We start from the raw sequence: 21,463 nt of genomic DNA, 5'->3' as shown, positions 1-21,463 counted from the left end.
TAATTGTAGTATGTTGTATAAAAATCACCTGGTGGATTATCATAAAGCTTTTTCAAAAAAATTGTTTTATTTTTACATGCTTATTACATACACACACAAAAATACTGAAAAGCGCTACAACTTAAGAGGGGAGGAAAAATGATTTTTTTTTTACACAATCTGTTAATGAGATAAAAATTAGGACATAAATTTGTGATTGTAATTTCATGTTACAATAAAAATAAAAATCTCATTATCTTTTATACCTAACATCCCATTTATTCCTTAATTCTTTTTACATGAATTTACTGCCATATCAAAATACTATTTTTATATTAATATTTTCACAATTTATAAATCTGTTGGGCATTAATGATTCAGATATTCCTAAAAAATTTAAAGATCTTTTTTGTATGCAAAAGTGGCAGCGAGAGTTCTTATAGCTACAAGGTGGAAGAGCGACATAATTCCTTCTAGACAAGAGTGGATACAAAAATTGACTGAATATGCTGAATAAGATAGTCTATCTGAAAAAATTAAAAATTAACCCGAGAATTGAATTTGTATCAAGGAGGCATTCAGAACATATCTTAAACAAAATTATACCATGTTAAAATCTGTAGCAGCTTTTGAGTGATCCCAGCAGTTTTTATTAATTGCTTATATAAATATATAATGTTAATTTATATCCTAATTATTTTAGTAGAACTCTGGGCAGTGTACACTGGATTACCAAGGAGTTTCCTTGGTCTAGGAACTGATCAGATCTGCTTAGCTTCAGCATTAAGGTTGCTGGTCTTGGTCCACCTGTAGATGGTTGTGGTACTTGCACTCATGCATAATTTTAATATTTTTCCTCCCATACACTTTATGTGATGCAATGACACAACACAGTTGGTCAGAAAGATGAGAAGTTACATATGAAATGGTGTGGACCCTACAAAGCATGGTTCTCCAGGCCTTGCATAACACAGTTTCTAAACTCTGCTACAGATCACCAAAATATCACCCCATACTTTCTAGTTACCTCCCCAGATATTTAGCTAAGTGCAGAAGAGCAAGCTTGCATGAAAAAGCCATTAGAAATACTCAAATATATACTGCAAACTAGTATATTGACCCGAAGTCTAGGAGCTGATAAAAGCTCTAACACCAAATAATCAGCATATGGCTGACATAGTTTCAACTACCTTCTGGGTGCAGAACTGTCATATTTTTTAGAGTTGGAACATTTCCAAGTACACTGGATGCTAAGACAAAAAATTACCAAATCATACTGTGTTTTCAAGCATGAATTTTTATTTATTAATACTCTGATCCTTTCAATGGACAGAAAATAGCCGATGCCTAGAATATGGAACTGATGTATTTATATGAGAGTTATGAACTTCTATGCCTGGAACATATTTCAATCTTAAATAATATAATGATGTGTTTATATGAGTGGGGATTAATTCAGTAATAAACATCCTTCTACCTTATATTTCCTGGTGTGGTCACTGCAATGACAGATATGCAGGCCTGGTTTCATTTTGTGTGTGTGCGTGCTTTGCTATCCTTAAAATCTTAAGTGAATTTGTGCACAAGAAGTGCTCTTTCTACAAAAAGAAAAATGAAAACAAGTGAAAGCCCCTTTCTTGATGTTCAAAACAGCATGTCTTCAGTACTTCATTCTGAACAGCAAGAAAAGGCCTTTCACTGACTGGCTGAAGAAGATTTAGCTGCTTTCTGCCTGGCCAGGAATATTCACTTTGCACTCTAGTGACACTGACAAAGTAGGAGAAATCTTGATGGGCTGTAAGAGTGGTAAACCTGTTGATTTACCACTCTTACAGCCCATCACCCATTCCCATCACCCCCCCCCCTCTGAATATATATTAGGGTCTGGTTGCTTCTGTTTCTAGTGTATCTGACTAAGTATGCATGCACACGAAAGCTCATACCAAAATAAAAACTTAGTTGGTCTTTAAGGTGCTACTGAAGGAATTTTTTTATTTTGCTTCGACTCAGACCAACACGGCTACCTACCTGTAACTAGAACCATGTAGGTTTCTTAGTCAGTTTCATGCTACATACATACCTTCTGAAGGGTAAGAGAAAACTATCATGGACTTAGGGGGAATTTAGTGCACCTCTCTCAATGTATTAAAAACAATGAAATCTGCAAATTGAACTCAAAATCTGTTCCTTTTAAATAGATCTCAAAGGAACATTCTGAGGCTGATGTGGATAAACACCTTACTAGGTAAGAAAAGAAAGCTCACACAAATGAAAAGACATGCAAACCTGGGGTAAAAGTAAGTTGCCCATGTATCAGCTCTGAAAATAAATTATAAAAGTTCTCTATATGCAAACAGAAAACAGAATTACTGGCATAAGCAATCCACTTAAGATTTATAGAAAGGAATGAAGAAAACCCACCCCCTCGTTTCTGATGGCCTTTCTATTGTGCAAAACGATCATAGCATAACAGTTATCATAGCATAAGGTTAAATGAAGATTTATGCAGAGGTTTGGCAGACTATCTGAAGGTCAGATACACTTTGCATTTCATTTGTCTGGTCAAGAGAGGAAAGTAATATGAGCCTCAATCATGTCAACATAATCTGGCAATGCTCCCATTGCACAGTTGAATTTTCAAAGGTTGCAAAATGGTTCTATACACAAAACTTTAGACATAGTGATACATCTCCTAAATTTGGGAGACAATACCCAGAAGGTGTACACATTGTGTTTAACGACTGCCTCTGAAGATGGTTCAGAAACCTCAGCTAGTGCAGAATTTGGCAGCCAGGTTGCTCCCTGGGGCAAGACTGTTTGAGCATATTACACCAATCCTGGCCCAACTGCACTTGTCTGCCAATTAAGTTTCCGGGCCCAATTCAAAGTGCTGGTTTTGACCTACAAAGTCTTAAACAGCTCAGGACTACGATACCTCAAGAACTGCTTCTCTCCACATGAACCTACACAGACCGTGCAATCACCATCTGAGGCCCTTCTTTGTGTGCTTCCTCCACAAGAGATCCCGAGGGTGGCAACACAAGAATGGGCCTTTTCTGCAGTGGCTCCCCATTTGCGGAATGTTCTCCCTAGGAAGGTTTGGCTGGCTCCTTATACACTTTTAGGTGCCAGGCAAAAACGTTCCTCTTTAACCAAGTCCGTGGCTGATTAACATCTAATAGATACCCTTCTAAATCTGTTGTGAGGGGCGGATTATTGGTTTTGTTTTGTTCCTATTTTTATCCTGTATTTTTCATAAAGTATTTTCATGTTGTGAACCACCCTGACATCTATGGATGAAAGGCAATACCCAAATTTAATAAACAGTGGCATTAACAGAGCAGCATCTTCTTACCCAGATGTGTATTCATCATCTTTGCACAGTATTTGCACATGGCCTCCAACTCATTCAATTGCCCTTGGAGAAATGAAATCTGGGCTTCCAGTTCTTCTTCCTATAGTTAAAATTTTAATGAATTAGTTAATAATAAGTATACTGATAACATATTTTATTCATGATCTATCTAAATTACATTTCTATCAAACCCTTTCTCAAAGGATCTCAGAGTGGCATACTTGCCCCCCCCCTCCTCCATGTATCCTGCCTACAACCCTGTATTCATAACAACTCTCCAGAAATTAATCCACTTGTGGTGATAGGACAGAATCATAGACCTGAAGAGTTGGAAGGGACCACGAGGGTCATCTAATCCAATGACTGAGGAAAGGTAAAAGTCTAACTTAAATCCACAGGTCTTGCAGTAGAGGCAATGGAATAGCCCTGCTTTGCTACGTATCTCTCTCTGTGGTGCAGCCTCATATAAAATACTCTGTGACTGTCAAGAGGGGGCATAATTTTGAAACTGGCTTTACCATTAGGCAGGACGAGGCAACCTTTTTATCAGTTATTTACAGCCTAACCATGCCTACTCGTAAGGAAATCCTATTGAATTTGATGGGGCTTTCACCCAGGTAAGCGGGTTAGGATTATTATTATCACTACTGGGAGCATCATTTCTCTCTCTGCCAAAGTGGTCTGGGCTATAGGTAATCTCTAATGGTCTGTATTTATTTTATTCTACAAATTATAAAGGCATCACATGTTTCATGCTACCAGTAATTATGAGTGTAATCTTCTTTCCCAGATTAATCAAACAATGCAATTCTACTTTGTTACAACAGACATATGGGCAGGATTGCAAATTGTGTTATATCTGTAGTCATGAGTCAGTAGCATTAAATTAACTGCAGATTTCTTAGCTATTAACAGATGTAAGTTTACTAGAGGGCCCTACATAACTCTAATGCTTTTCAAATGCCCTCAGAAAATTCTTTTGTGTGGAAATAGGGCTGAAGAGTATCTGTGGTGCTATTCAGACACACTTGCAGAGCCAGACTTTTAGAAGAGCAAAACAACAGAGTTTCACACGGGTTCCTGTGGCATTCTAAATTTATACAGGACCAAGTAAATGAAGAGTCTAAATTCAGACCCCAGTCTAGAGAAATGGCAGGTAAGATGTATGTGTAAAGGTCTGCTATGTTGGAAACTGTTTTTGAAAGTAGCTAAGTCAGTCCTTAAACCCAAGTTTGGGAGGAACGCTTTCTGATACGTTAACCAATTGCTTGTGGGACCATTCTATTATGGTCTCAGCAGACTGGCACTCTAAAAGTGATTCTAGATTAAAAGGTACTGGCTGTAGCTACTTATCAACTGCTGACAGTCTTTTCTGGAGACCAGCAATTTGGCAACCATTGCTTGGCAAAAGATTTCATGAATGTTACATTATTTATGTCAGCCAAGCATTGTGGGGAATTATTAAACTAGTGAAAACCTCTACAAAATGAAATAGCCTATGCAGTATTTGCTTAAAACAGATTCAATATTACTTAAACAAACCTGTTAAGTTTCCTTTTTAACAGACACAACAAAGCAATTGCTATAATACCACTTAAGATTTTTTTAAAAACATGGTGCTTGAAACTTTTAACTTCTGAAAGATCACCTGCTCTCACAGCTAATAATTTCAGGGTTGACAAGAACATGTCAGCAGTAATGCTAGTAGAAGCAAGGAATGCAACAATAGTGATGTTGAATAAGTTGTTCCACTGTGAAACAACTAAGAAGGAGAAAATTCAACCCATGAGATTGTTCTGTTGAGGGGAAGAAAACTGTCACCAGTTCTGGGAAGTTCATTTCTAGGAAACTGCAGCAAGCACTTCCCACACACACCTCTAGACCACTGTAATCTAAAGATACTCAGCAACCACTTCAATTAAACCCAAAAGTGAGCTGGATGCTTTACTTGCAAGCCAGTACTGTAATATATTCAACTAGGTCACCACTTTCACAACGTAATTTAAGATGTGTTTCTGTTCATCACAGACTATAATACTTGATGTTCGTATGAAAACCACACAGCATGTTACATACAACCAAACCTTTAGTAAACATTTCGAAAACGGGTTTACTTCCTTACACATGAGACAGTCACACATACACCCAGTGTGTTTTTTCTGAAGGGATACAGGGCATAGCTGCCAAGTTTTCGCTTTTCTCGCGAGGAAGCCTATTCAGCATAAGGGAAAATCCCTGTAAAAAAGGGATAACTTGGCAGCTATGATACAGGGGTATGCACACTCCTAAACATTTTGTGAATGTTTGTACTTTTGTCCATTTACTGTATTTATTTCCCCTGATTTGAACTATAAAATGGTGGTTTTCTTGAGTCAAATTAAGAGTACTGTATATTCCTGCGTATAAGACTACTTTTTAACCCAGGAATATCTTCTCAAAAGTCGGGGGTCGTCTTATACACTGGGTCTTATTTCTTATATGGCGAGTATATCCCAAACTCTATATTTTAACTGGAAAAGTTGGGGGTCGTCTTATACGCCCAGTCGTCTTATACACTGGAATATACGGTACCCCTAAACATTTTTTAAAGAAAAAAAAAGCACTGCATACACCTATATTTATTTAAGGGAGTAGGCCCACAAGTCTGGGATTCCTTTCCATCAGACCCGCATCAAGCTGCCATGGGGAAGGGTTTTCAAAAGGCCTTGAAGACCTCTCTTTTTCAATTGGCCTTCCAGGAGCAACGTTTTATTGGCTGGATGATATTTCTGTTCAATTCAGCTTTCTCTCTTTCTTTTAATGAGGTTTTACTGAGTAGCTTTTCTTTAAAATAAAAAATGCATTTTTCTTTGTTGTTTTATGATGTTTTATTGGGTGCACATGGCCTTAAAAGCACCCTAAAATAAATAAATACAAACGCTGTTTACTTTGCTAATGTCACATTTTAATCCAGCTTTTAAATCACTGAGCAAGTAAAACCTGTGCTCGTGCAATGGAACAACCCGAAATATGTTCCAGGAAACTGGGGGAAACCCCAGAGCAGATTTTGGGGCTGGGGGGTGGGTGGGGGAGAGAAGAGAAAGTTCCATTGCACAAGTGGAAGTTATTCCTCTATGTAAACATGGTAATCAATGCAAGAAATGCAGCTTTTTCTATGAGTTGACTGAATTGCGCTCCCAGTCACATGGAAGAGCCTCCACGAGTACATGTGGTACCCTCTTTAGACTTTTGTCCTATATGTAGATACCAGTTTTTGGAACCAGGCAGGCATGTGACGTTAAGGGTGGAGTCAGGAGCCAACCCCCTCCCTTCCTTTCCCCCTGGACTAGTCATACAGATGGTAATAACTGAAAGGGGCTCAGGAAGTCCCCAAATCAAATTTCACCTCAGCCATTAACAGACTAGCTGGCCTTCAGATTCCGCCTGTTGAATACTAATAATGGCATGTTTTACCAGCTGTTGTAAAGCTCACAGAGATGGATACCTGTGACATGCTTTAAACTTTTGAAGGATGCTATAAAAATGCTAAACACATTGGAAGAATGAAATGAAAACTGCAACAAGCAAATTTTAATTGCACAAATCCTGTTTAAACTAGAAACCATGTTTCTTACCAACATCTTGGGAAAATAAATAGTGCTGTCATATTAATTGAATTTATTTCCCTATAACCGGGGGCGAAAGGCACAGAGAGGTGCCTTCACAAAGCACATACAACGTACTCCATTTTGTGATTAGCATCAGGTACAGCCTATTACTGTTGTAAGCGGTCAAATGGATGGCAGAATGAATTTTTCTTCTCGCGTCATTCACCCAAGGTTATTATAGCTACGGAAATATCATCATCTTTTTCCATTCTTTTGCAGCAGTCTGCTTTCTGGCACTAATACATAAATGTTAACTCATGATAATGTTCAAGTGACATTTAAGGAATTGTTGTATTGTCTATGCAAACAGCATGTGAGCAGTGATTACTCCACTAATGCAAAAATATTAACATACATACAAACAAATCTCTCAAAACTAATTTTGAGAATCATTTAGGCCAGGTGCCCTGAGTGCTCTCTCCCTGTGTGAGCCCACCTCCTTGCACATATAATCACTGCTCATTCACCTGCTTGCTCCCTCTGGCTCAATCTACACTCTTGTCCAGAAGAGGTCAATGTATTGTGGATGATGCTCTTTTCATGCTCACACACAAACCTAGAGGGGGCAGGTGGCCAGGTAGCAACAGCAAGGAGCAGGAGAAGGGGGAAGGGTCTCTGTAGGTAAAAAATGGGCCCTCTGCAGAAGTATGGGCCTTGGTAGGTGTCCAACAATGCTAACCCCAACACTACCCCTGGCTTTAAGTGCACCAACACATCCTGTCAAAATATGCATGTAGGTACTTGATCAAGCTACAGTTAGAACTGGATATGGAACAACTGATTGGTTCAAAATTGGGAAAGGAGTACGACAAGGTTGTATATTGTCTCCCTGCTTATTTAACTTATATGCAGAATTCATCATGCGAAAGGCTGGACTAGATGAATCCCAAGCCGGAATTAAGATTGCCGGAAGAAATATCAACAACCTCAGATATGCAGATGACACAACCTTGATGGCAGAAAGTGAGGAGGAATTAAAGAACCTTTTAATGAGGGTGAAAGAGGAGAGCGCAAAATATGGTCTGAAGCTCAACATCAAAAAAACCAAGATCATGGCCACTGGTCCCATCACCTCCTGGCAAATAGAAGGGGAAGAAATGGAGGCAGTGAGAGATTTTACTTTCTTGGGCTCCTTGATCACTGCAGATGGTGACAGCAGTCACGAATTTAAAAGACGCCTGCTTCTTGGGAGAAAAGCAATGACAAACCTAGACAGCATCTTAAAAAGCAGAGACATCACCTTGCCTACAAAGGTCCGTATAGTTAAAGCTATGGTTTTCCCTGTAGTGATGTATGGAAGTGAGAGCTGGACAATAAAGAAGGCTGATCGCCGAAGAATTGATGCTTTTGAATTATGGTGCTGGAGGAGACTCTTGAGAGTCCCATGGACTGCAAGAAGATCAAACCTATTCATTCTTAAGGAAATCAGCCCTGAGTGCTCACTGGAAGGACAGATCGTGAAGCTGAGGCTCCAATACTTTGGCCACCTCATGAGAAGAGAAGAATCCTTGGAAAAGACCTTGATGTTGGGAAAGATGGAGGGCACAAGGAGAAGGGGACGACAGAGGACGAGATGGTTGGACAGTGTTCTCGAAGCTACGAACATGAGTTTGACCAAACTGCGGGAGGCAGTGGAAGACAGGAGTGCCTGGCGTGCTATGGTCCATGGGGTCACGAAGAGTCGGACACGACTAAACGACTAAACAACAACAACTTGATCATATACATTCTTTATAAATTAACTCAAAATGTATAGGTACTGGGGGGAAATGGAAATGTATGGTTTCACTTTAGTAGTATTCATTGCTACTATGCACCTCAAACAAATTGCACACCTGTTTAATTCTAGATGCGTCTACACATTTACTTGTTTACAGAGTCTGTTACATGACATGTTCTCTTGTCTTTCTGGATTCAATTAGTGCTACTTATCACTCCATTTGTGTGACTTTTGCATACTGGTACGGTTTCACATATTTTTTTCAGTTGTGCATTGTTTCTTTTCATCCAGCCCAGGCAATGTCTGGAAGCTTAGAATCCTATGGGCATGACATGCCCATGACATGGCCAAGATGGAGCACTGCATGAACCAGTCCTGATAATGGTATCTAGAAGTCCACAGAAGGAAAGATGAGATGAGATGAAGATATCGCCTAGCTGAAACTTGTATTGGAGTTATTGATGCCTAAAACTTACTGCATGCCTAAAACTTACTGCAGCTTGTTTTAAAGTTACAGCTCCAGCTTATCTTGAATAGTACTAAATATGTGGATTCTGTCCAATATTGGTTTCCGGCCTTGCTTAACCGGATAGATGAACTGTGGCTGTGAGATGGGCAGGATGTGAGATTGCCTGTGGATTCTCCTGGCCCTCTGCGTGACTTTTCATTATACTGACCATCAGAATTAACAATGACCTTCTGGGTCAGCTAGCTGGGATCAGTTACAGCACCTCAAAATCATTAAGAGTCTTCACAGAATATAGTAGATACTTGTTCATAGCAAGTTTTGCTTACGTTCCTACATGGCTGGACTCTGGAAATACACAGAATTGCTTACCACATAACTAACCATGGGGTGCCACTTCAGAAAACTGCAATAAGTATTGTTTGAAGCCATATTTATGAACAAGGTATTCATTAATAACAGATTTCTACTTGCCATAGGATGGCAGCACTGTCGGCAAGACTAGATGAGCCAGGTTAATAAAAGAGTCACAAGAGAAAGCAAACCTCTTCAGAACCGCAGGATTCACTTTTACTCAGTATCTTCAGATTTGTAGGTTATGACATTTCCATGGTAATATGATGTCATGTAGGTATGGGATTGCAATTTCACATTTTGGTTTCTTTACAGCTCTGATGACTATGTTCGGAAGTTAAGAGTAATACAGGCATAATAATTAAGTGTAGGGAAATGTTTACAAATAAAAACACTGGCACCAAAATGCTTATTTTAAAAAGTACTCTTTCATTTGCTTGTGAGGAAGCATTAGATGCCTGAAACTACAGAAATGGAAACAGGCTAAATTTCATCAAGACATTGCATGATTAAAATTTTAAAACATTCTATTTATACGATCTTCATGAGTTTTCTTAGAGCTTACTTTATAGTAATTATCTTTCATAACACATATATGCTATACAAATAAAATAATGTATCTTGACATACACATTCATCCCGTTTCAGCTCTTCAGATACCTGAAAATTCTTCCTTCTCCCTTCCTCTCTACTACTGCCCTGTCAACTTCTTTCCCCTTTGTTGCGTTAAAAGCTTTGTTCTCTCTTCAAAACAGTCTCCATTTGGACCACCATTCTGTTCCTATATTTATCTCCTCTTTATGCTCCTAGGGATGGGGTGTAATGATTCTACACCAAAACTAGAATTGGATGAGTCTTAATACTGCCTTTAAAGCATGCTGTGGTCTTATGGTCCAGTTCCATGCTTTTTTTCTTTTTTTAAAAAAAATATATGATTTGCCTTATCCTCTAAGGCCAAGGAGAAGTGGGACTAACATCCAGTTTATGGGCGGGGTATAAATAATAATAATAATAATAATAATAATTATTATTATTACATTTGAGGAGTCTTGATGTTTCATTACTACATAAGAATACCTTGCATTTGAGCTGAAGAGAGCTTCAACTTATTGCTCAACTGAATTATATTGGGCTGAGGGCTTGGGTTAGTTGTGTTTCCTTTCAAAGTTTAAAGATGGCGAACAAACTACTGTACCTAATGAAGCATTGGTGCATGCAATATAGTGTCACAAAATGTTAAAGTAAGCTTTCCCCATTTTACGTATTGTGTATTTAACAGTATTGAGAACATCTGCTTTGTCACATGATACTGTCATATGATACTGAAGAAACTTGTTTGCCTGCTTTCGTGTTAACATAACCACAACTCTGCCATTTAAAGTAATGGGAAAATATATGTCGTTCTCGTATGTCCCTGCCCCCACTATGTTTACAAGTGCTCTGATTACTTTGTTCACATGTTTTATATGTCAATGTGAGTGTGAGCTCTAGGAAGGCAAGGATTACTCATATGGAGGAAATTGTATGAACCAATCCTGTCTTACTGATTTCATTGGGTATTGAGCACATATAACTTGATTACAACGTAGCTTCTGTCACTTGAAAATGATGCAATGAACTACTCCAAAGATAATTTTGATCCTCATTTAGATATTGTTTTATTTTTAAGAAACAGCACTAAAGACTACTATCTGTTTATAGTCACTCTCTCTCTTCCTTTCCCCACATTTATAGATTGTCAAGAAATCTAACTAAGATGATAACAAAGAATCAGAAGAAAATTCTTTTACAACCTAATGTTACAAGATGAAAGAAGCATTAGACTTAAATTCTGGCAATAGTAAGGAGATTATGGATCATATCTTGAGTAAAAGTAGGCAAAGCAGTTGGCTCTTAAAGAGTTGAGCAATAAAAGGTTGAACTAATTCAAAATGTGTTAGTTTCTATTGGTGTATTTAAATTCTTAAAGGATGAATTTTCTATACTGTAGATACTTTCTTCAATTAAGCAAAATACGTTTGCTATTTTGGAGAGTTATAACACATATGGTCCAAACTTTTTTTTTTTTGGTCCTTAGCTGGTAGAACATCTAAAGCATTGCTCAGATATTGAGTAAGATACAGGGAATGAACAGTGGGATCAGGGGTGCTCTCCTCTGCCTCCCTCTCTCACACATTCTTCCCTCCTTCCATTGTGCATCTGCTGCCAAGCCAGGTTAAAAGGACCCTATATATGCTCCAAACTCGCCTTAAGAACCCAGCTTCAATTTTGCAACACTTTATAGAAGTATAGGGATGATACAAGGAGAGCTCATAAAAGTGAGCTCCTATGATTATTCAAAAGGATATTGGGGGTTGAGCAACTCCTCTTTGTAGCCTGCTACAAGCAATGCCCCACTTGAACATACATCAAGCACCTCCACAGTGCCTGCTGCCTTCTCCTAATCTCAAAGGCTCCCTCAACTTGCTTAGGGCAGAAAGGAGAGGTGGCAGAGGGTTTAGCTCTTTTTTTGTTTTAATGGTTGCCTTGGAACTTATCATTGTAGTTTAGGGTCTTTATGTCAACACTTATGATTAAGGAATGGGAACTGGGATATATTGTGTGATGTATGGATTTGTATGGACCTTGAATTTATGTATGGACCTTGAATTTATTTTTGAAAATTTGGCAGGTTATAATATTTTACAAAAATAAATAAGTAAACACACATTCCAAAGTCTGCAATGGGAAAGTGACGCTGTTTGCATTGATCGCCACTGATGGAAAAACCTGGCAAAAACTTATACCTTTTCAGTTGCCATGTCCTCTTTGCCTGCGCCAGAAAATTATGATACTTTCTGTGTGCTCAGTTGCATCACATACAAGGGATCAATTTTGGAATGCGCATAGAGATGATGCATTCCTACTTTTCCTCTTTTACATCAGTGAGACCTTGGCCACCAACTTTCTGGTGGCAGCAAGGGGTGACTGTGAGCAACCATTTAACATTCCCAAATGCCCCATTGCAATGCTAAACATGGGAGACATTGTGAGAAATTTAAAACACAGTCAGTTAGTGCCAGGATGGGATGGGAGCGGGGGTGTATATCAGGTGTCAGAGCCAGTAGGCTTTGCAAGTGTTCTGGGACCTCATCAGCTGCTGAAGCCTGTCAGATCTAGTGATGAAGTGGGAACAGGGTGCCTTTCTTATTTAGAGGACACCATGGCTGTTCATGAGTTAAGGAAGACACACACAAAAACAGAAAGTAAGGGAAATAATCCTCCACAAAAGTTTGGAACAGATATTTCCTGCGCCACAAGATATGTACCTGCCTGTGTACATAGGTTCCTGAATGAAAAAGCAGACCAGTGCAAATAAGGGAGACAATATGAGATCAATAAGCAGTAGGGACTTACAGACTCTTTTTTGCTCATACTTCTGCTGTGCGAACGAGAATGGGAAATAGTACTGAAAAAGGACTCTTTCTTGGTTGCAGACAAAGGTGGAGACCCTGTGTATTCACGTCCCCCAGAAAAACTTTCAATGCTTGGAGAAGCGCTGACATTTTTTGAACCCTGCCCTGTAAAGCAAACAGAGGGAAACAAAAAATGATCAGTGGAAAACATTGCCATCAAAGAGCTCCCTATCTGAAGTGTCACTCAGTAACCTTCGTAAACAGATGAACACAGAGTGAGATTATGTGACATCAAAGCACATTTGTCCACACACAGAGGGACTTGCCACTGTGAGACAGGCAGGTCTGCATAGTGCCATGCCTTCAATGCACTCTCCCCACAAGACAAATATAAGCCAAACACATAAAACAAATCCTGTGCAAGAAACATGGACAGTGCCCTATGAAAGGCCTGTATTCAGTACTCAATCTATGCACAACAGTGCAAAAAAATATATACGCTCAAACAATTTCTCTCTCCCTCCTTTCCAGAGTTTTTAATATTTGCTAGACAAGGAATTTGGAGGCAAGCAGTGAAGTGGTAGCTTGACAGAGGAGGCAAAACAGATGTACGGTATGTAGTGCAGTGGAATCCTATGTACCAACTCAGTTCTCCAAGCTGATCCTTGCATAACCAAAACAGCATGATTCATAGATAAGAGAAATATGTGAGCAAGTTTAGGGGAACCCCAAGGTTTGCATAAGAACAAAAGATCTTTAGAAAATAATTCTTCAGGGGTCAGAAAACCCCAAAAATAGCAAAAAGAGCATCTTCAGTTGGCATGGAATGCTGGCAATCTGCTAGAAAGCAAGGAAAAACAAGAAACCGGGGGGAAGTAGAATGGAGTATCCTGAGAACATATGTGCCTGGCTGACTGGAACAGTCCACACTGCAATATTTTGTTGCAGGTTTCATTGGTGTGACCCTAATCCCAGAATCAGTTGCATGTTCTTCCTGTTCATTAGGTGCAACAGTTAGGAACACGGGCTTAAAAAAAAAAAAGGCAACAGCTCAGATCCTGTAATATATATATATCTGACCATTGCATAAATGTTCACTTGCATGTGTGATGTTTGGAGCTTAAGACAAACAGAGCATGATATGAGACTAGCTTCATGACATTTAGCAGGTTCAGTGTGCTTATTTATCAATAATAATAATTCCCTTACAAACACTCAAGGGAGCAAATGCATTTAATATAAAATACTAAAATGTAACCATAAAATAAGAATATAAACAAATTCAAGAGACATATGATTACAGAAGCTAAGGAGCCAGGGAGATGAGAAGCCAGTCAACAACTCAGCAGGTAAAACAACCCCTGGAACAGAAATGCCTTCACACAGTTACAGAAGAGGCAAAACAAGGGAGGCAAATTCCAAAGCCTGAGCACAGACAGAGGAGAGGAAAGGCTCTCTCTCTCTCTCTCTCTCTCTCTCTCTCTCTCTCTCTCTCTCTCTCTCTCTCTCTCATTTCAACCAGATATAGATGGAGTATAAAAGAGAGCCTCTCTAGCAGCTCTTAATGAGTACACAGGCTTATATAGAAAAAGGTTCCCCATTAGGAATCATGGTCCCAAGCCATTTGGAGATTTAAAGGGCAAAACCAGCACTCTGAATTAGTTTTGCAAATCACCCAGAAGAGTAGAAATTAAGATGCTGAGCTCAGCCAGGAACACACTTGGTGGCCTTTGATGTCTCTCACCCACAGTACAGCCTCAATTTTTTTTTTACTAAGATGATGCTGAGCCTGTTCAGGCTGAAAGAGAGTAGGGGCTGTGCATGACTGCCTCCTCAACAATATCCCAGACTCTGCCGGCTGCAACCACAAGTCCTTTGTGCATTTGGTGGAAGATCTGAATGTGCACAGAATACTCCCAGTAATTGAGAACCTTGATTATGCGTGATTCCCAATCGCAGAGAGGCTTCTGGGTGTTTCTTGAACACCCAAATGGGGCTTTAGTTAGATTGGAATTGTGCAGACTACACCAGCAATTTCAGATAACCCCTGTCTGTAATCCTCGATAGCTGCTCCTAGCCAGTGCAGAGTGTACTGAACTTGAGGGACCAATGATTTGACTCAGTACAAGGCAGCTTCCTATGTTCCTAGCATCTATTTGCTGCTAAACTTCAGTGATGACAATAAGAAGAAGAAAAGAAGAAGAGTTTGGATTTGATATCCCACTTTATCACTACCCTAAGGAGTCTCAAAGCAGCTAACATTCTCCTTTCCCTTCCTCCCCCACAACAAACACTCTGTGAGGTGGGTGGGGCTGAGAGACTTCAGGGAAGTGTGACTAGCCCAAGGTCACCCAGCAGCTGCATGTGGATAGAAGTAATGTTTACAAGGCTTGCCAGACACCTTCGCTGACTGCTTCCATCAAAACAAAGCAATACTGCTAAGATACATGCTTAGAGGGGAAGTGCAAGCCAAAGAGGGAAGGAACTCTCATGTTTCTTTTGGTCCCACCAGCTTTGGTTCACTCTTTTACTATGCATTGTACCAGTTGGCAGTTATCTCCTACCCTTACCTTCCAAGTCCCGGACTGCAGAATCCGGGACCGGCAGCCGTGTGACACCGGAAGTTACGTCGACGTAACTTCTGGTGTTGCTTTGCCCTTCTATGGGCACCAAAAATGGCCACCGCCGACTTCAAAAGTAGCTTCTACGCATGAACGGAAGTGCGTCGACGCAACTTCCGGTGTCGCCCCGCCCATCTATGGGCACCAAAATGGCCGCCGCCGACACCGGAAGTCGCATCTACGCACTTCCGGTCATGCGTAGATGCGACTTTTGAAGCTGGCAGCGGCCATTTTTTGTGCTCATAGAAGGGCAAATCAGAAAGAAAAAAAATGGCCGCCGGCAAGAGAAAATAACGGAGAAAAACGGGAGACAAAGTGATACGGGGGGCCACCGGGAAAAGGTAAGTAAAAACGGGGGTTTCCCGTGGAAAACGGGAGACTTGGCAGCTATGCTCCTACCAGATCCTCAGCAGCTATTTCATCACAGGTGCCATGCTTCCAATAAAATGGAAGTGTGCATACATACTAAGTACTATCTGTAATTAGGTTTTCTAGTCAACAGGTGGGGGAAAATTGCCCCCATCCCATTCTTTACAGTTCTGTGGAGTGGTATTTGTGAATGCTCTCTTTTGATAAATTCCTATCCTTTACTCTTGTGTCTACTGTTAAATATAACAAGAGGATCATGGTGAAGAGATGTATACTTGAATCTATATATATACTTGAGTTCAAGTCCCCAGCTGCTTATGGAAGTCAATAAGTTGTCAGAGGAAGTCTGCTTTAAGTGTAAATGGTGCTCATGGAAAACCCATGTATGAGCTCTTTGATGGGCAGGATAAAAATGGTATTTAAGAAATATAGATATTAAGAAAAAAAAATGTCTGCTAGCTGGAATTGTACATATACCGTACTAACGTCACCCCAAGTGTTGGTTTCAAATCCCTATTGCAGAACTCTATTTTAGCATAAATTCTGCCCAACTAAAAAGTGTTTTTAGTTATTTTAAAAATGATTTCAGACCTGAGGTTACAAAAAAAGTGTACTTTGCAAGTGGTAAGCCATAGAGCAAACCTTAGCTACAAATCATGGTTTTTCTAAAGTGAGATGAACCATGAGCCCATTGGCTGATGTAATGCTGAGCCAAACGATGGCTTTGCTCACAGCAGGAGGACCAGAGGAGAAGCAAAGTACCCAGAATCTTCTCACAAGGAGCCTATGTATTTTCAGTAAGTTGTGGCATGGCTTTGAGTTATTTGTGAACTGGATCAATATGTACTTGCAGGTCAAAAGTGTAAACTTCATAAAGCAGCTTTTTAACTTTGGGATAAATCAACAATTAGAAGCTGCATTATTTAGATTGTCAGTTGGGAAAGTCTGCTAAAAGGTTGCAGAAGCAGGATAAATTATATGATCTCTGTGTAAGATATATTGAAGACTCTACCTTTGGAAGTTGTATCTATTCTATTTTATAGAACTTATTTTTTGGGGGAAATTTAACAGTGACCAATATAAATCTATCCATCAACAGAACAAGTAGCAAAGTCTGATATCACTCCTTTTTTTCTGAAAGCAGGAGACAGGCGGAGAGAAGAAACACAAAATCTGAAAAACAATTTAGAACAATTCTGAATTGCTTAAGCAACTTTGCTTTTAAAATACAGAGAGTTAAAAAGAAGAAGACTTTGTTTTACTTTTACAGTCATAAGTGACAACCATTTTGTGTGGGAGTTCCATTCCTGACCCCCATGTGCCCCACCAATTATACTCCACCCCGTTCCGCCTTCTTCCAGGTCCAAATTGCAACCCGCGCGTGTGCAGACGTTCGCAACCCGAGCGTCCACTGTACTGTCAAATGTTGGAAAAAGATTCCACCTTTGCTTTGTATAAATACTAGCTTTCTAAATGAAGGGAACCTTTTACTTCATTAGATTTACAATGCACTACTTCAGATACAGGTTCTTAATTAAAGAATTTTAAAAAAACATTGTAGGCTAAGAAGATATTCTTTCTGAAAGTCCTAAATCAAAATTCCTACTGTGTGCCTGAATAGCATGATACTATACGAAACAAAATGATAAAAAAGAGAGGAAAACTGATACATATCTCATATGTTGATTAAATAAATGAAATTTCTTTTTTCTAAACAACAGCACCACTTAGTGGAAGTACGATGTATGATACACACTGGAAATGACAACACCACAAATGAAACAGGCGTGGGTCTGGCTTTCCAATAAAAATGTGACAGGCAAACATACCATGGGTTGCTGTAGCAACTATCCCTTGGAGGGCACTTAGATTCTGGACAGGAACCGACACTTGAGCATCACTGCCTGTAACTACATCTCCTAGTAAATAAAGTTAAAAAAAAACAACTTTACCGTAACAGAAATATGTCTTTCATTTTTTGTATAACTAAGAATGGGAAATGACCCCTTTCTCGTACAAATACAATATTTGACATCTGATCTACTTTCCCTGAGATATATGCCTGTGATCTGATTCTTCAATTTCACTTCCCTTTAATGCCAACATTCCCTACATTTACAAATCTACTACCGTACTCCAGAGAGTATGCATTTATTTGAACAATTTGTAAAATCTTAAAAATAAGAACATTCACTTTTTTGAACCTTGTAAAACTTGGTAAAGAAAGACCACCACAGATACTTCGTGTACAAAGATTTAGGATAATGATTATGTCTAACTTCACATTACACCTCTCAAATATATGTCAAACATGAGATCTAAAAAGATTCTTGAAGCCAATTTTTGATAAGAAAATGGGAATAATTAACTTATTATTAAGAAGTATTAAAGCAAAGTTCTTTATCTTAAGAATAAGTTAAGAGTTATAAGAAGTGTATTCTATTGATTTTCAAATATAACAAAAGATATCTTTGAAAAGAAGAAGACTGTATTCTTCAGTCCCTAGATACCTTTAATATTACAAACCAACTGGATTTTTTTCATTAGCTATTGTTTTCTATGATCAATTTACAGCATTTCCACAGCAGAAACTCAAAATAACACACAAAGTTGCCAAAGAGAAAAGGTATAAATTATAATATTTAATTCACAGGCTCACCTTATTCACACCTTAAATGTGCCTTTAAGGCAAGATTTGTGAGGACAGAGACAATGGGGAGGTCATATATATATATATATATATATATATATATATATATATATATATATCATATTATATATATATATATATATATATATGACCTAAAAATTATTATAACACATTAATCAGAATTATATATCATCAGGGTTTAATACGACAGTCAGATCAACCAAGCATTTCTGTTCCTACTACAGCATGAATCGCCCAAGATGTAATGCCAGTATAAAAGTAAAGGTAAAGGTCTTTACCCTCATAAGTATCTGCAAGATTTGTGGCTTGTTCTGTGGTTGTTATGTAACCATATTGCTTCTCTTTGTAACAAACAGAAGGTAAATCAAATCCTAAACACTGTTATGAGTTTGATGGTGCCAGACTCCTATAATCCCTGGATTAAACGAAAGTCAGAATTTAATCAGGCCTTGGGGGGTTAAAATGGGTGCCAGATGACTCTAATCCCTGGCTCAAGTAACTGTTTAAAGCCAATTACGGTAAATCAGGCTAGCTTCCTCTTGAGGTGACAAAGCCTGGGCCGTTAAGAGAACAAATGATCAAAGGGGCTTGCTGCAGACAGCAAAGGGGTAGTGCCACCTCCTTCAACAGATTAAGCCAGAGTCTAGAGAAGAGAAGGGAGGAGTGATGTCACTAAAGAAAAGCAGCAAGCTAGAGAGAGAGAGAGAGATGGAGAGCAATGTTTGATGTCTGTTTGAATCTAAGGATGAAACTATGGGAGAAGCAAGATCCTCCTTGGGGTGCTGAAGCTGTGAACCCCTACATTGCAGGCTCAGGTTGTAAATATGTGTAAATAAACCAGATATAGTAAGTACACCACATATAGTAAGTACACCACAGGCTTTGCTGCGCCTCATTTCCAAAAGGAAACACAAACCCTGTGTAAGTTCGTTCCTGGAACCTCTGGAATCCTGCACTACTTGGAGATTGGGGTGGTGTGCAACAATACCAATTTGGTAACTGACTAAATTTACAAGAGTGCTCATGATTTCTATGGTCTAGCCAACTTTCACAATACAAAAAACAAAAAAACAACAACTCTACTTTGGGGCCTGCAGGCTAAAAAAATCCAGTTACAGGAAGTTATATTTTTTATGTTCCATTTCCTTCTATGAAATCATGTTCGGTCGTTACAGCCATACAGTATATGTTTGTTTTTTTCTTTGTTGATTCTGCTTGTCTGTGCTCCTTTCATGGAATTCCAGCATTTGAAGTGCTAAAACCTTTGTTGTTAAGCTGATGTTCCCCACTTTGTTGGGGGGCATGGTGGGGGCGCCAGCCTTGATTGGTTTTTAACAAGCCTTGTCTATTGCTCTTATGCACATTGCTGGTTGGTCATTCTTTCTCTCATCCTGACAGCTTTTCCCTAAAGGATAGGACACCAGAGATTCAAAACCGATTTGCAGATTGTATTTTCAGTTGCAGTTTTCTTACTGTTGAGTAAATTTGCTTGTTTCTGTTCCATTAACTTAGAACTAATGGAGGCAAGTGGCAAACCTTCAATGTCCTGCTATGGTTTTGGAAAATGGACTTGTAACTCTTAGAAGTTTCTAACTGTGCAAGTATAAACTTTAGGTTTTTTTGGGATTTTTTTGTTTACCAACTCAAGACAATGAAATTCTGCTTTTTCAGCTGATCTTGAAATACCTCCTTTCCTGTATGTGTGAATGTCATGCGAATTGAGATGTCCTAAGCATCTCACAAAACTGTAATGGCGATGCCTGGTGACTAGAAGGTTTTGTGATCCTTCGAATTTTTATAGGAATAGGCTAAAGATGTACCTAAATAAATAAGTATTGATTAGCTCTTCTCTTTACATAGTGAACAGCCAGTTTGGGGATCAGTGAAGCCTAACCCATACAGAAATATTAGTCATAGTTTTAAGACATCATCATGAATGGAAGGCATTTACAGTGAATGCAAATTTCTTTTTGCTTAAAAGCAGAAATATTTGTTGTTGTTTTTAAATAGTAGGAATGTTTATTAGCAGCAGCAGTAATACTAGTAAAAACAACAATGGATGCATGGCATTTTGGTAGCACAGATTTATGTTTGGTCACAACATGCCTCAGTATCTTATTCAAAACAGGGGAGGGAATGTTACAGTCAAACCTCGGCTCCCAAATGCCTCCGTTACCATACGTTTCGGCTCCCAAAAGGTGTAAGTGTTCTGGGTTTTGAACATTTTTCGGAAGCCGAACATCCGACGCGGTTTCCACTTGAGTGCAGGAAGCTCCTGCAGCCAATCGGAAGCCGCGCCTTGGTTGTCAAACATTTTGGAAGCCGAATGGGCTTCCGGAATGGATTAAGTTCAACAAGTGAGGTTTGACCGTACAAGGATGTTTATAAATAACAACAACTTCTTGATCACTTCTGCTATACTAAACACAATAAGTTAAGAATAAAAATACCAGAATCCAGAAACCAACAAACTTCAAGTTCACTAAAAAGATTATATTTTACAGACATTTGTCAAATCTTATGTAGCTGATTAGGAAGACAAACTGATGTGTCAGCAGAAACAATAAGAGTGTTTCTGGCATGTTAGGGTTAGATAGTCTGTCCAAATTGCAAGATAGCCTTTACATGGGAGTGGTGGCTCCTTCATGGTCATCACCTCCCCAAGGAAGCACAAGAAGAAGTGGGAGGAAACACTGTGACCAAGCCTCTGGCAGAGCATTTTGTGTGCAAAAGTGTGGTGCGGTGAGATACACATCTGATCATCTGGTTGAGCTACTTCTTTAGAATGAGAATTTTAGGAGTAACATGGACTTTATAGTTATTTGACTATGCTAATGCATGCTTTTCTCTTCTTGCCACTAACAGAAAAGAGAACATTTATAAATC

At 39.0% G+C, this 21,463-nt stretch overlaps 1 protein-coding gene across 19 annotated transcripts in view; it reads right to left on the bottom strand.

The window, feature by feature from the left end:
* The window catches only part of TBC1D5 (TBC1 domain family member 5), a 247,210-nt gene that overhangs the window by 15,645 nt on the left and 210,102 nt on the right, over positions 1-21,463 (bottom strand). For 16 of the 19 annotated variants that reach the window (XM_088654079.1, XM_088654076.1, XM_088654084.1 and 13 more), the window contains 3 exons: positions 17,736-17,825; positions 12,918-13,081; positions 3,335-3,434 (listed from right to left, as the gene is read on the bottom strand). In XM_088654079.1, the coding sequence (XP_088510205.1) occupies positions 3,335-3,434; positions 12,918-13,081; positions 17,736-17,825 (354 nt within the window). The remainder of the gene's footprint in view (positions 1-3,334; positions 3,435-12,917; positions 13,082-17,735; positions 17,826-21,463) is intronic. The other 3 variants (XM_088654087.1, XM_088654085.1, XM_088654086.1) reach the window with 1 other exon arrangement.

This window comes from Zootoca vivipara, chromosome 11, assembly GCF_965207765.1.
Source record: "Zootoca vivipara chromosome 11, rZooViv2.hap1.1, whole genome shotgun sequence".
In the NCBI taxonomy this organism is placed as follows: Eukaryota; Metazoa; Chordata; class Lepidosauria; order Squamata; family Lacertidae; genus Zootoca; species Zootoca vivipara.
This window is presented reverse-complemented; position numbering and strand designations above follow the sequence as displayed.